General features: G+C 38.2%; 3 protein-coding genes and 1 non-coding gene across 4 annotated transcripts; 1 reads left to right on the top strand and 3 right to left on the bottom strand.

Moving 5' to 3' along the window:
• Positions 1 to 658, bottom strand: LOC111025076 (basic form of pathogenesis-related protein 1-like). Its single transcript, XM_022302934.2, has one exon. The coding sequence runs from the start codon at positions 576 to 578 to the stop codon at positions 99 to 101; it is 480 nt and encodes a 159-aa protein (XP_022158626.1). The 5' UTR covers positions 579 to 658; the 3' UTR covers positions 1 to 98.
• Positions 659 to 2,199: 1,541 nt separating this feature from the next.
• On the bottom strand, positions 2,200 to 2,271 carry TRNAT-UGU (transfer RNA threonine (anticodon UGU)). The gene has a single exon. It is a non-coding gene; the product is annotated as a tRNA-Thr (tRNA).
• Positions 2,272 to 5,914: 3,643 nt separating this feature from the next.
• LOC111025078 (basic form of pathogenesis-related protein 1) lies at positions 5,915 to 6,316 on the bottom strand. The gene has a single exon (XM_022302937.2). The coding sequence runs from the start codon at positions 6,314 to 6,316 to the stop codon at positions 5,915 to 5,917; it is 402 nt and encodes a 133-aa protein (XP_022158629.2).
• Positions 6,317 to 10,081: 3,765 nt separating this feature from the next.
• Positions 10,082 to 10,681, top strand: LOC111025072 (uncharacterized). Its single transcript, XM_022302929.1, has one exon. The coding sequence runs from the start codon at positions 10,082 to 10,084 to the stop codon at positions 10,679 to 10,681; it is 600 nt and encodes a 199-aa protein (XP_022158621.1).
• The last annotated feature ends 1,954 nt before the right edge of the window (positions 10,682 to 12,635 follow it).

Below are 12,635 nucleotides of genomic sequence, written 5' to 3'. Positions count from 1 at the left end.
TTATAAGAATAAGGACCAGACTATATTATTTGTTGATCAACCGCCAAATGAAAGAATGGGGTTTTCGAAAGAATTTGGTTGGGAAATGGGAAGTGAATTTAGTAAGGACGGAGGGCAGGATTGTTCCCTGCAGGATAGTAACTACAGATGACAAAAACCCAATTGTTTTGGCACTTGAGCATTGCACAACCAATTTGTTTGGTGTCCCTCCACACCACAGCCCTAAAATGCCCACACTCGCCCCCGACGCACTTGTTGGCGTTGTAGTCGTAGAACTTGCTCTCACTTGCCCAGAACTTCACCGTCAACTCGGCCGACGTCGTCTCGTATGCCTCTAGCAAGTTTTCCCCATAGGGTCCACCGGAGTGCTTCATCTCGCAAGTAGCATGTTTAGAGTTGGCGTAATTCTGAGCGTAGTCGGCCAAGGTTTGGTTCCAAGTCACAGGACCAACGCCATACTTCGCGCGGATCGCGTTGTGGATCGCCACATACTCCTGTGGAGTGCTGTATGCATCACCTAGCCTTAGGCTTAGTCCCACCAAGCACAGGACGAACACCAACTTGGGGGATAATGCCATTTCTAAACTCAAAGGCAAAGGTTGTGCTTTGAAGGGATAACTAATTATGTGTTATGTTGTTTTGGTTGTGTACCTTTGAGGGCTCTCCTTTAGGGTTTTTATATTGAAACCACAACTGAGGTAGGCTTCCATTTTAGGGAGTTCTATTATTGGTCTTTGTCTCCCATAAAAAGGTGCCTTCAATTTCTCTCTCTCTCTTGAGAATGTGGCTATTAATTTAGTCCATTGAAAATAGTTTCTCCTGTATAAGAGTTGTGTTTATTTTAGGTTTTAACTTAGTGGTAGAACACATAAATCTTCCCATCTTAGTGGTGAAAGGTATGTTAATTTTCAGAGAGAAAATTGGAGAATGCATCAATAATTACTTCTTTTAATTGGTCAATTTACATAATTCCCTCTCACACAAAAGACTAAAATAACTTCCAAGATCTATTAGTCTATTAGGGATCGACTAAAGATCATACGTTTATCAATAATATATTTGATCAATGATATATTATATTAGTGGATGAACTAATATTTATTCCTTATTATATAGTATATCACTCTATATCATTGATGCACACATCTATCAATGACATAGCCCATCGATGTAAATGAGTATTATATGAGAGTAAAATAAAAATTACGCAAAGATATATCTTAGCATACGCAAAGTCATAATTGTATTGTTATATTTGCAAATATGACCATTTGAATTACCATCCATTAAAACTTTTCAAAATTAATCTAATGCACAAATTAACTACATCCTCTAATGTTATTTCCATCTTTTTTTCTTGTGTGTGAACTCTCAAAAGAGAACTTTTGATTTTTTTCATAAAAAGGAAAAACGTAACTAACAATTAATGTGTTCATGTGGGAGTAGAATTTCGAACTCACATGACATACTTTAAACCGCTGAGCTGTCGTTCAAGTTGGCGATGTATTCTAATCATTAGATATTAGTACCACCCCTTTAAGATTATAGGGTTGAAAATACTCCTTTCCACGACTTCTATCATAACTTTTAATTAACGTATTCTCTTGATGCGTGTGGCAAAGATGGAACAAAATAAAAAAGTTGTATACTCTTCAAATGGCCATCTTCTTTATGGAAAATCCTATTTTCACAAGGTTGTCTTTGTCTATACATTTTTTATTTATATAATATTATGTATTGGGTGATAAACAAATTTACTTGAAGACAATTTTTGCAATGGATTTTAAATTTGCTGCGATTAACGGTGGAGGATGTACCTTTTATGTATCCTTCGGTTGTGGTATGTTTTTTAAATACTTTTTTTTAATGAATAGTGATGCCTCTTTCAAGAAAAAAGAAAATTGGTGAGCATGCACCATTTTAAATATGGTAGTTAGTAACACGCTGTGTACATGAAATTTTGTAGTTTGATAACAAATACATAAATATATAAAAAAGAATAAGATAGCTAAAAATTATAAGATAAATTAATTTTATAAAAAGTCAGGAGGTTGATTTCAAAATTAAATTGAAGTAAATTATGAAAATAATGCAAATTTAAAAGAGCAAATAAATTGATAAGAAATCTATTCACGAATAATCTTTCATATTTCTAATATTTAAATATTAAATTATACATTTATAGTTGAAAAAAATACTTGCCCCCATGCAGGATTGAACTACAGACCTTCAGTTTACAAGACTGACGCTCTACCACTGAGCTATAGGGGCAATTGGTAAATCTGACATTTATAGTTTTTAAATTAGATATTTAGAATTGTCCATTATTAATTAAATTAAAATATCACTTAAAAAACTAATTAAATTAAAGTATATTTATTTAGATAATACAAATTAAAAATGCTAAAGAAAAACCAACAAATTAGTCCGATAAGTCATTAATTTTATAAAAAAAATAAAAATAAGGGCTAAATCCTTAGGTACACATTTTTTTCATCCTCCTCTTACTCTTCACATGCTTTACTTTCTTCTTCGTGCGGACACCCCTCTCTTTAGAAATTTAGGGGGTGTTTGGGGCAAGGAGTTGCGTGGAGTGAAATTGAAGGGATAAATTTAATAATTGTTTGTGGAGAGAAATTTATAAACCGGGAGTTGAATATTACTATTCAATAAATTTACTAGTCAACTCTTGAGTTTGTTTCTCTCCTTCCAATGGATCCTACCTACTCTTTATATTTTCTCTCATTTCTCTCTCCACACATCACTTTTTTACTACCATATTACTCTCTATCTCTTCTCTTCCTCCCATTTTTGGTTATTTTAACTTCTTTTCATTTAATTGTTTTTTTTTTAAATTTTTTTACTACCAATTAGTTGCTTTGATTTCATCTGTACATACCCCAATTATAAATGTTGAAGTTTTCTAAATTATCATGATTTTCTAGTTGTACATATATACAATTCTTTTCGATTATAATTATGAATGTTATAATTTTCTTTTATTGAAAAATATGCTAGCAAGGGGACCTAATGGACCTACAGATCAGAAGCTCCAACGATACGAGATTAATCGGTCAAACTCATTGACCGAGTTAATCAACATTCGTTAACTACGGGTCACTCTACTAAAGACCAACAGCTGCACTCTTCTCACCGCAGAATATTTTCATGTCCACGGATATACAACCATTAATGACAAGTCAATCCTTCACGAGTGTTCGTAACTCAAGCTGGATCAAATTATCGTTTTATCCCTGAGTTACATCTTACTCCTTAAATACCACTGCTCTTCTAATGAACAACTCTGTTATGATCCGACCAATAACCAGAAGTCCCTCTCGGGCCAATGAGAGGGTGGGGCCCTTTGTTTAAGTCCTGGAGTCCATAATTAAGAGAACACTCATCTACTCCCCTAAAGTCGGGGATGAGTGAATTCCATCTTGTGAAGTTCTGTTCCCAGCTCCCCACTGGGTCTCGTCCCCAAAATGGTAGAAATATTGAGTCGGCAACTCGAGCCACTCTCACCCATACATATCAAAGGACGAGCTCTCACGAGCAGGAGTCCATAACTCACTCAAGATTGAGAATGAGTTGTCTGGTCATCCTATGAAATTGCAATCGGTTAGTCAACGATATTACATCTAAAGATTGGTTATTTCGCAGTCCGGTCTTATACAAACTCATTGTATAGGATACCCCCACTCGCATGTCTCCACACGAACGACCTGCATCGAGTTGTCTGTAACATTTACAGAGTAGGCCGTATCCATAGTGTTGCCAGGATAAGGTACCCGACCTTATCCATATACTATAGACCGTTTAGGTTATTCACGGGATATTATCCAATTGTATATCAGGGGTATATCAAATATATACCTCGTATACCAGGGATATATCAATTATATACCTAGTATATCAAATATATACCCAATATATATTGTCCTGGTTACACGATAATAACCTTGGATGTTTAGTTTATTGGATTTTGGACAATGCAATGCTATGAATTCAACAACAAATTTATTGAACAAAACTTTATTGAATATACATTTGTTTCTATATAAATACAAACTACGAGTTTAGGGCAACACACCCAACAGTTTGCTTCTATTTTCTTGCTCCAATGACTGGTTAGTCATCCGTGCCTAAAAAAGGGAAAGATTTCCACCAACACCAACTGAAAGACCTGTCACTTAAACCTCAAGGTGTCTACTCCTATTTCTTACTCCAATTACTCACTTGAGCGTCAGAATGTATAAGCGAGACATCGCATCGACGCCGAATTTTCTGGTTGCAGTCTCATTTGCTCCTTGGCAAACACTCTCAATCGAGGGACACGTACGGGAACCTCTTCAAAATTCGCCGTCAACATAGTTTATTAACTATTTTACTAAATTATGAATAAAATATTAAATACCTTTTAAAACTTAGGATTTATACTAGTAAATAATAAATTTTCAGTAAAATAAATATAATTTACATGTTTATTATTCTTTTTTTTAATTTTAGAAATATTTAAAATTAATTACTAAATTGATAATTTTTCTCGTGAAGTTTCCCATTCCCAATAGAGGATTCAACCTGGACCTCAATTTTAAGAATCAGATAATGGGATCGATACAGGGACTAAAAATAGGGATTATAATTTACACTTTTGTCATGAAACAACCTCATTTAGGATGGTACTCATCACCTAATTTACTAATATTCTTCTTTGTTGCCGGAACAATCCGTTTAGCTTCTCCTTCGTCTCCGACCGCCCCTCCATTATGAGTTTATGTTATAATGACTATAGTTTATATCACAATTATTAAGTGTATGTTGCTTAAGTTTATTGTCGGATATAGTTTATATTTCCGTATAAGTGAAAAAGTAGTAGGATATAAATAAGTGTATGTTATAATGGTTATATTATTAAAATTTGGCCAAAATAATATAATAAAATGAAAAATATTTGTAATAAATTTCATGATTTAGTAGAATATATTAAGGAGTAAATTTGGGGATTATGATAATAATTGAATATTTTGTAACAAATTTCATTATTTAGTATAATATATTAAGAAGTAAACTAGGGAATTATGAGAAGATTGATTTCGGTCCAGAATAATTTAATGTTTACAAAATCAAATTTGGAATATTAATCTTTTACATTTAAATAAAAGACAAATTATAATAAATATAAATGTCATAAATAAGGGTAAATTTGACATTTGAAAAAGTTTTAAATCCAGAAATCTAAAACGGTAAAATCTGTAAACATTGGACCATTTGTAAAAATAAGTTGTAAAATAGCTTATACATAGATTTTTGTTTATCAAGCATATCTCCGGTTCTTAGATTAAAAAAAAAAACAGTTAATAAAACATATATAGTTTTTATTTAAAAAAACAGAAAATTAAACGGAAAAAAACTAAGAAACCAAAAAACAAAAAACAAAAATCTTTATTAAATGGGCCTTAACCTTTCATTTCTTTTCCTAAGTGATGCTAGCCATAAATATACAGAACTTAAATTTGAAAGAATTTAAATAGTGATGAAGAATAGAAGTTTGCTCTAGTAATATTAAATAGTTATTAAATGCTAGCCATTTGCTCCTAATATAGATATATATATATTATATCCCTAGCTAATTTCAACAATTCCAATTATTCTATAATTCTACCAATTTGCACCTAACTCAAATGGTTAGTTTATATTTTTCTAAATATTTGATGACAGAATCACAATTCATAATCATAATTTCCAAAAATATATTATTAAAATTAAATTTTAAAGAAAAATTGAAACAAGTAAATAAAAAAAAAGTGATGCTGTAAAAAAATAGAAAAAAAAAAGTTATTACTCCAAGATTAAAAGGTACAAAATATTATTTATATATAGTTCAAAGAACATTTGTGTTGCATCCGAGAAGCTAGCTATAATTGCAAATGGTGAAGATATAATTGTTTTTGCACCTAACCTCAGCACAACCAATGTATTTTGTGTCCTTCCCCACCACATTCATAAAATGGCCACACTCATCGTTCACACACTTGTTGGCCTTGGGGTCGTAGAATTCCTTCTCAGTAGCCCAGAACTTCACCGTCGCCTCCGCCGTCGTCGACTCGAACGCCTCCGCCAAGTTTTCGGCATAAGGTCCCATCGAATGCTCCATCTCGCAGGTATCAACCCTTGTCTTTGCAAAGTTCTCAGCATAGTCAGCCAACGTCGTATTCCAAGCCACAGGGCCAACGCCGTTCTCGGCACGAATCGCATTGTGGACATCCACAAAGTCCTTCGGGCTGCTATTCGCAACCGCTACGGTTGCAGTCATGGTTAGGGTTAGGGCTAGGGTTAGCCCCACCAAACAAATCGTCGAGGCAAACTTTGGGACTGCCATTTTGAGAGATATTAGGAGTTGGTTGTGGAGATTTGGGTTTGGTTTAGAGTATTTATATTGAGAGGGGAGAGATGGGTATGTTTCCATTTTAGTAAATTGGTTTCAAATGAAGGGTAGGAAAAAAAAAAGGAGATAAGAGTGGAGGCACCAATGAAATTCCCTAAATTATTGCTCACAATGGAACAATGTTGTTGTGTGTGGATGGTAATAAAAATTTCTAGTGACAATTTTACACCACTAAATTGAGTTATCATTTATCTAACCATTATAACAATTTAAAGGGAATTATATATTTCATCCATAATGTTTGATATTTCCATATATATCGACATTTTATATTTTTAAGAGTTCGATATATCAATACTGAAGGTTGATGAATATGTAAAGTTAGTTTTGTAACCAAATGTGTAGGATTCTAATAGATTAACTTTCTTTATCATTCAAAAATTTGAAATTAGGTATAAGTCTTTTTTCTTTTTCTTTTTAATAATGACTTGAAAATAAAATGAATTGCTTTATAGTTATTTTAATTTTGAACAATGTTGTTGTGTGTGGATGGTAATAAAAATTTCTAACCATTTTCAGTTGGGTTGACAATTTTACACCATTAGATTGAGTTATCATTTATCTAATAATTATAACAAATTAAAGTGATATTTCCATATATATCGACATTTTATATTTTTTAGAATTTGATATATCAATATTGAGGGTGGATCCATATGTAACTCGAGTTTCGTAACCAAATGTTTAGGATTGTAATAGATTAACTTTCTTTATCATTAAAAAATTTGAAATTAGGTAAAAGTCTTTTTTTTTTCTTTTTAATAATGATTTCAAAATAAAAGAAATTGCTTTATAGTTATTTTGAGGGCAAATTGCAACAATCATTATACTTTAAGGGTGATTTTAGGGTTCAATTGCAAAAATTAAACCCTTAAACTTTTATGAGTGAAAAATTATACCCAAAATCTTTTAATTGTAAAAATTAAACCTCCAAAATTTCCTAAACTTTCCTAATTGAATAAATTACAACCCTAAAATTTATAATTTTAAAAATTAAACACTAAAAACATTTTTTTTTTAGGGTCACATTGTTATCCTTTCTCTCTTTCATTGCTCTCCCTGTCTCTACTTTGTATGCTGGCCGGCAAGAAGACATATGTAGAAAACAATGGAAAAAGTGGACAGATGTTGTGGGTTGGGAGGATTTGGGGCCATGTAAGATAAGAATGCATTACTCCAATGGAAAATATAATCTCGGATGTCTCCAAAGCCTCTCGAAATTGGTGGACGACATCCTTGCGTTTCAATGTCTTCAAGATCTGGAGTGTCGGGATCTTGAAGGAGAGATCGAGCGAAAGAAACGCAAACATTGGTGAGGAGTTGAGGTCATTTTGAAATCTGGAGAGGTTGGAGTTTCTAGACATTCACAAATTTTGGAACACCCAGTTTTCTCTCAGATTGAAGGAGGTTATCGTGAGTGTAAATTTTCTCAGAGGACAGAGTCCAGAGATATGGAAAAAACTCACATCAGCCTTGTGGGGAATAGATTTTTCGGCATGGATTAATCGAAAAAATTCCTCTCAGAAATCCCTTGCACTTGACGGCAATAGCCTTGAACGAAAATTGTCGATATGGCCGAGTCCCATTTCTCCATAGTTTCATTATCAATTTCCATCAGCCTAGTGCTCAACTTCTATTTTTTTATGGTTTAATTTTTAAAATTGAAAGTTACATGGTCCAATTTTTTCATTTATGAAAGTTTAAAGGTTTAATTTTTACCATTGAAAGTTTATGGGTACAATTTTTTTCACTTAAACTAAGGGTTTAATTTTTCTACTTGAGAAAGTTTAAGGGTCCAATTTTTACAATTAAAAGTTTAAGGATGAAATTGCAACCATCATCATACTTTAAAGGTGGTTTTTGCAATTTACGCTTATTTTAATTTTTGTTATGCAACGGGAATCGATAGTCGAGCTACAGGTTACGACCGGAGGGAAGCCCACTGGGCCACGAGGGGCTCGGTCCCAACCCGGGGCTCGGTCCCGAGCCGTGCTCGGCCCACGGTCCAGCCAACGATCCCCCGTCTTCGATCGACAATTTCGCCCAGGCCTGCAACGGTGAATTAGGGTTAGCCACGGAAAGTTCTGGAACAACTTCACGCTATAAGTAGCGATCCAGCCTTAGAGGTAAGGGCATCCAAAAGTTGACTACATTTACGCTATTCTCTTGCTAACTTAAGCATCGGAGCCCGTGTGACTAGAGTCACACCGGTTTAGCTCGATTTGGTTTTGCAGGTACTAGTCCCGAAGTAACAAGTTTGGTGGGTGCGAGGAGGAGAACCAGAGGACCGAAGTCCACGCATCAACAATTGGCGCCGTCTGTGGGGACGATTTAAAGCATCCAGTTGAGCAACATGACACCAGTAAGGAGTCCACGACGCTCTGATGATAACTGCTCTGCCAAGAGGAGGAGGCTGAACTTGGACGACCCCTAGGTTGGAGGACCCGAGGATGGGACCAGCCAACCAAACCCAGAACGTTAGGAGGGGTTGCCCGAGGCGCATGCACTAACGACCCCTGAGTCACTCCAAAAGCAGTTCGCGGTCTTGGAAGACAAGGTAGAGGGCATGCTTCAATGCATGACCGAAGTCCTTCGACAATTAGTGCGACAAGAGTCCGACGAGGTACCCCTTGTCAGAGACCCGAGAAAGGGGAAGGGCCCAGCGCAAAGCGAGACCGAGGAGTCAACAAATGGTGCAGGGAGCAAGTTGCGGATATGTGGAAATACCAGGCGACGAACACGGATTTTCGACTCCCAAAAGATGAAAAAGCAACGTAAATCCCCGGCACCAAACGGGGGCAAGAGCGACCATGATAACAGAAACTCTGAGCCGATAAGTCTCGACAAAGACAGACTGACAGATCGGCCAGAGCCTTCGGAGAAGCGACACAACCAAAAGGAGAAGGGATTCGACCTCGAAGAACTACTGGATCAAGCCGACTCACCATTCACGGAGGAGATCATGGGAGAAAAGGTCCCTCCAAAATTCAAGCTACCCACGGTGAAACAATTCGACGGGTCGACCGACCCAGTGGACCATCTAGATGCTTATCAGGAATGGATGGATATCTACGGAGTGTCGGAAGCGGTCAGGTGCCGGGTATTCTCGACTACATTAAATGGGTCGGCCAGAATATGGTTCCGACAATTAAAACGAGGGTCAATCTCGAGTTCTAAGAGCTTGGCCAGAGCATTCGTGACCCAGTTTGTAGGGGGACGGTGTCGGAGCCGACCCGTGGCCTATCTATTAACTATTAAACAGAGGACGACAGAGAGTCTGCACGACTATATAGCTCGGTTCAACGAGGAGAAGCTGCAGGTAGAAGGCCTTACAGACGCTATATCTCTGCTGGCCTTCATGTCCGGCGTCAGGGATGAGCATTTGTCGTTCTCGTTCGGAAAGAGAACACCGAGTACCTTCTCGGAGGCGCTGAGCCGAGCTCAGAGGTACATGAGCGCTGATGAGCTCTTTTACTCAAAAAGGGAGCCAGACGAAAAGCGAACCGACCAAAAGAGGGAGAGGTCAGGAGATAAGGGTCGAGATGGGAGAAGAGGGATTGGAGTAGCCAGAAAGATCCACCCTGAAAATTTGAAAAGTATACCCCAACCACCGTTCCACTCGAGCAAGTGATGATGGAGATCAAAGACCAAAGGTTGCTTAAGTGGCCGGAGAGGATGAAGGCCCCGTCAACTAAGCGAAGTAAAGGCCGATATTGCCTTTTCCACCGGGATCACGGCCATGCAACTCAGGATTGTTTTGATCTCAACGAAGAGGTGGAAGGGCTAATCCGAAGGGGCTACCTCGAAGAGTATGTAGAAGAACCTAAAGCAACACAAAACGGCGAAAGCGACAAGTCTCCTGCTCGAGAGATTCGAACTATAATGGGAGGCCCTATAGAAAGAGAATCTGGAAGGAAAAGAAAAGCAGATGTGCAAGAAGCTAGGGCGAATCGCGAACAAAATGAGGTCTACCATGCGTATACTACGAACCGGCCGGTGACGATCCAGTTTTCAGAGGACGAGGCGACTCACCTCCTCCACCCTCATAACGATGCACTGGATATCACTTTGAAAATAGCAAATGTGAAAGTACATCGAATTTTGGTGGATGGGGGCAACTTGGCAGATATCATCTCTTGGACAGCCTATAACGTTATGGATCTAGGAGAAAAGGTGCTTAAGAGCAGCTCAGCACCACTGGCAGGATTCGGGTCATTCCCGAAGGGAGGATAGAGTTGCCTGTATCGTTGGGCCGAAGAGTGTCACCAAGATGATGGACTTTTTGGTCGTTAACTACACATCCTCCTACAAAGCAATATTGGGAAGACCGACAATGCATATGCTTAAAGCAATACCATCCACATATCACCAGTCCACGAAGTTCCCAACACTGGGTGGAGTAGGAGAGATTAAAGGAGAACAACGAGTGTCGCGGGAATGCTACTATACCTCAATGAGTGACAACGACAGGACTTCTACTAAGGGGGGCTGTTGACCTTTCCTTTCTTCCTTCAAATGTGGTTGTTTTTGTTTCTCTACTTTTAGCAAGATTTTTAATTACTATTTCTTTTATGCAATAAAGTATCCATTTGTTTGGTTCTCTGTCAACTATGTCTCCTAAATTTAAAACGAGATACCGAGCGACTTTGATAAAACATCTTGCCTCGTCTATAAGCGTACTCTCAAGAGATATCGACAATACACTACCTTGAGAGTAGGGGGCAATAGGTACTGGCTACTCGGCGACGTGAGCTTGGTAAATCCAACTCTACACGGCGACGGTAAAACCAGCTATAGTCGAGCAGCACGAGCAGGGCTCGGGACCGACCACTGCTCAGGTCCGACCACTATTCGGCGTCGACCAAGTGCGAACGGGCATAAATCTACATTAATCGGCAGTTTTATAAGATAGCCTATTCTTGTCAATAGGTCTTATTTTCGACTGAGCAGGGCTCGGGTCCGACCACTACTCGACGCCGACCACGTGCGACGGTGCACGAATCTACTTTAATCGACACATTTGGAAAGAACAATTAAACAATCTCAACACGGCCGAACCAGAAGCGGGTCGATTGGCCTAGCACGGTTAAAACATGAGATGAAGTAAAAGGCCGAAAACGACAACGGGTGTAAAACCATTGGGTTAGAAACCTACGAAAATCAAAGCAACAAAACTCCATCAGAGTTAGAGCCGTAAGCCAATAAGTGATTGGTAAGAGGGTTAATTGATAATTCCAAAGAAAAGAAATACGATCAACATAGTGATAAAGCGACATAAAATCTGCGGCGGTTAGAGGCTGCTTGCCCCTGAGGTACGACCACAAAATAAAGCAACTAATCAAAGTAGACCACCCATTCGGGACGATTTGGGAATGAGCTACTTGATTAAACGCTAAAAAGTCTTGCAGGGAAAGGGAAAATCGACATACACTTTCTTGTGTCTCGTGAAGATAAGACAGCTCACTGCGACTAGGGTGCCATGAGCCCCACAATGATTCGACAACTCAATCGGCTCGGGCCACGATCCTTGACCGTTAGACCGAAACATTCTCGGTGCGAACCCTGAAAAACTTGTATTCTCCTGGATCACGGGCCTACATGACAAGATAAGTCACTACAAAAGTTATACTCCCAATGAGATCGAAAGCATCGCATTGGGAGTAGGGGGCAACTGTTATGCAACGGGAATCGATAGTCGAGCTACAGGTTACGACCGGAGGGAAGCCCACTGGGCCATGAGGGGCTCGGTCCTGAGCCGTGCTGGGGCCACGGCCCAGCCAACGATCCCCGTCTTCGATCGATAATTTTGCCCAGGCCCTGCAACGGTGAATTAGGGTTAACCACGGAAAGTTCTGGAACAACTTCACGCTATAAGTAGCGATCCAGCCTTAGAGGTAAGGGCATCCAAAAGTTGACTACATTTACGCTATTCTCTTGCTAACTTAAGCATTGGAGTCCGTGTAACTAGAGTCACACCGGTTTAGCTCGATTTGGTTTTGCAGGTACTAGTCCCGAAGTAACAAGTTTGGTGGGTGCGAGGAGGAGAACCGGAGGACCGAAGTCCACGCATCAACAATTTTGAAGAAGTTTTAATTATCTCTCGAAAAGACATGTTTGCTTAATTGAAAATGAAAAAATAAGAATAAAAAAAATTATTTTTCAATCTAAGTACTCAAAGATCATTGAC

The sequence above is a fragment of the Momordica charantia genome, assembly GCF_013281855.1.
Source record: "Momordica charantia cultivar OHB3-1 chromosome 4 unlocalized genomic scaffold, Mcharantia_2.0 BLBB01000004.1, whole genome shotgun sequence".
Lineage (NCBI taxonomy): Eukaryota > Viridiplantae > Streptophyta > Magnoliopsida > Cucurbitales > Cucurbitaceae > Momordica > Momordica charantia.
Note: the sequence above shows the minus strand (reverse complement) of the source record. Positions and strands in the feature narration are given on the sequence as shown.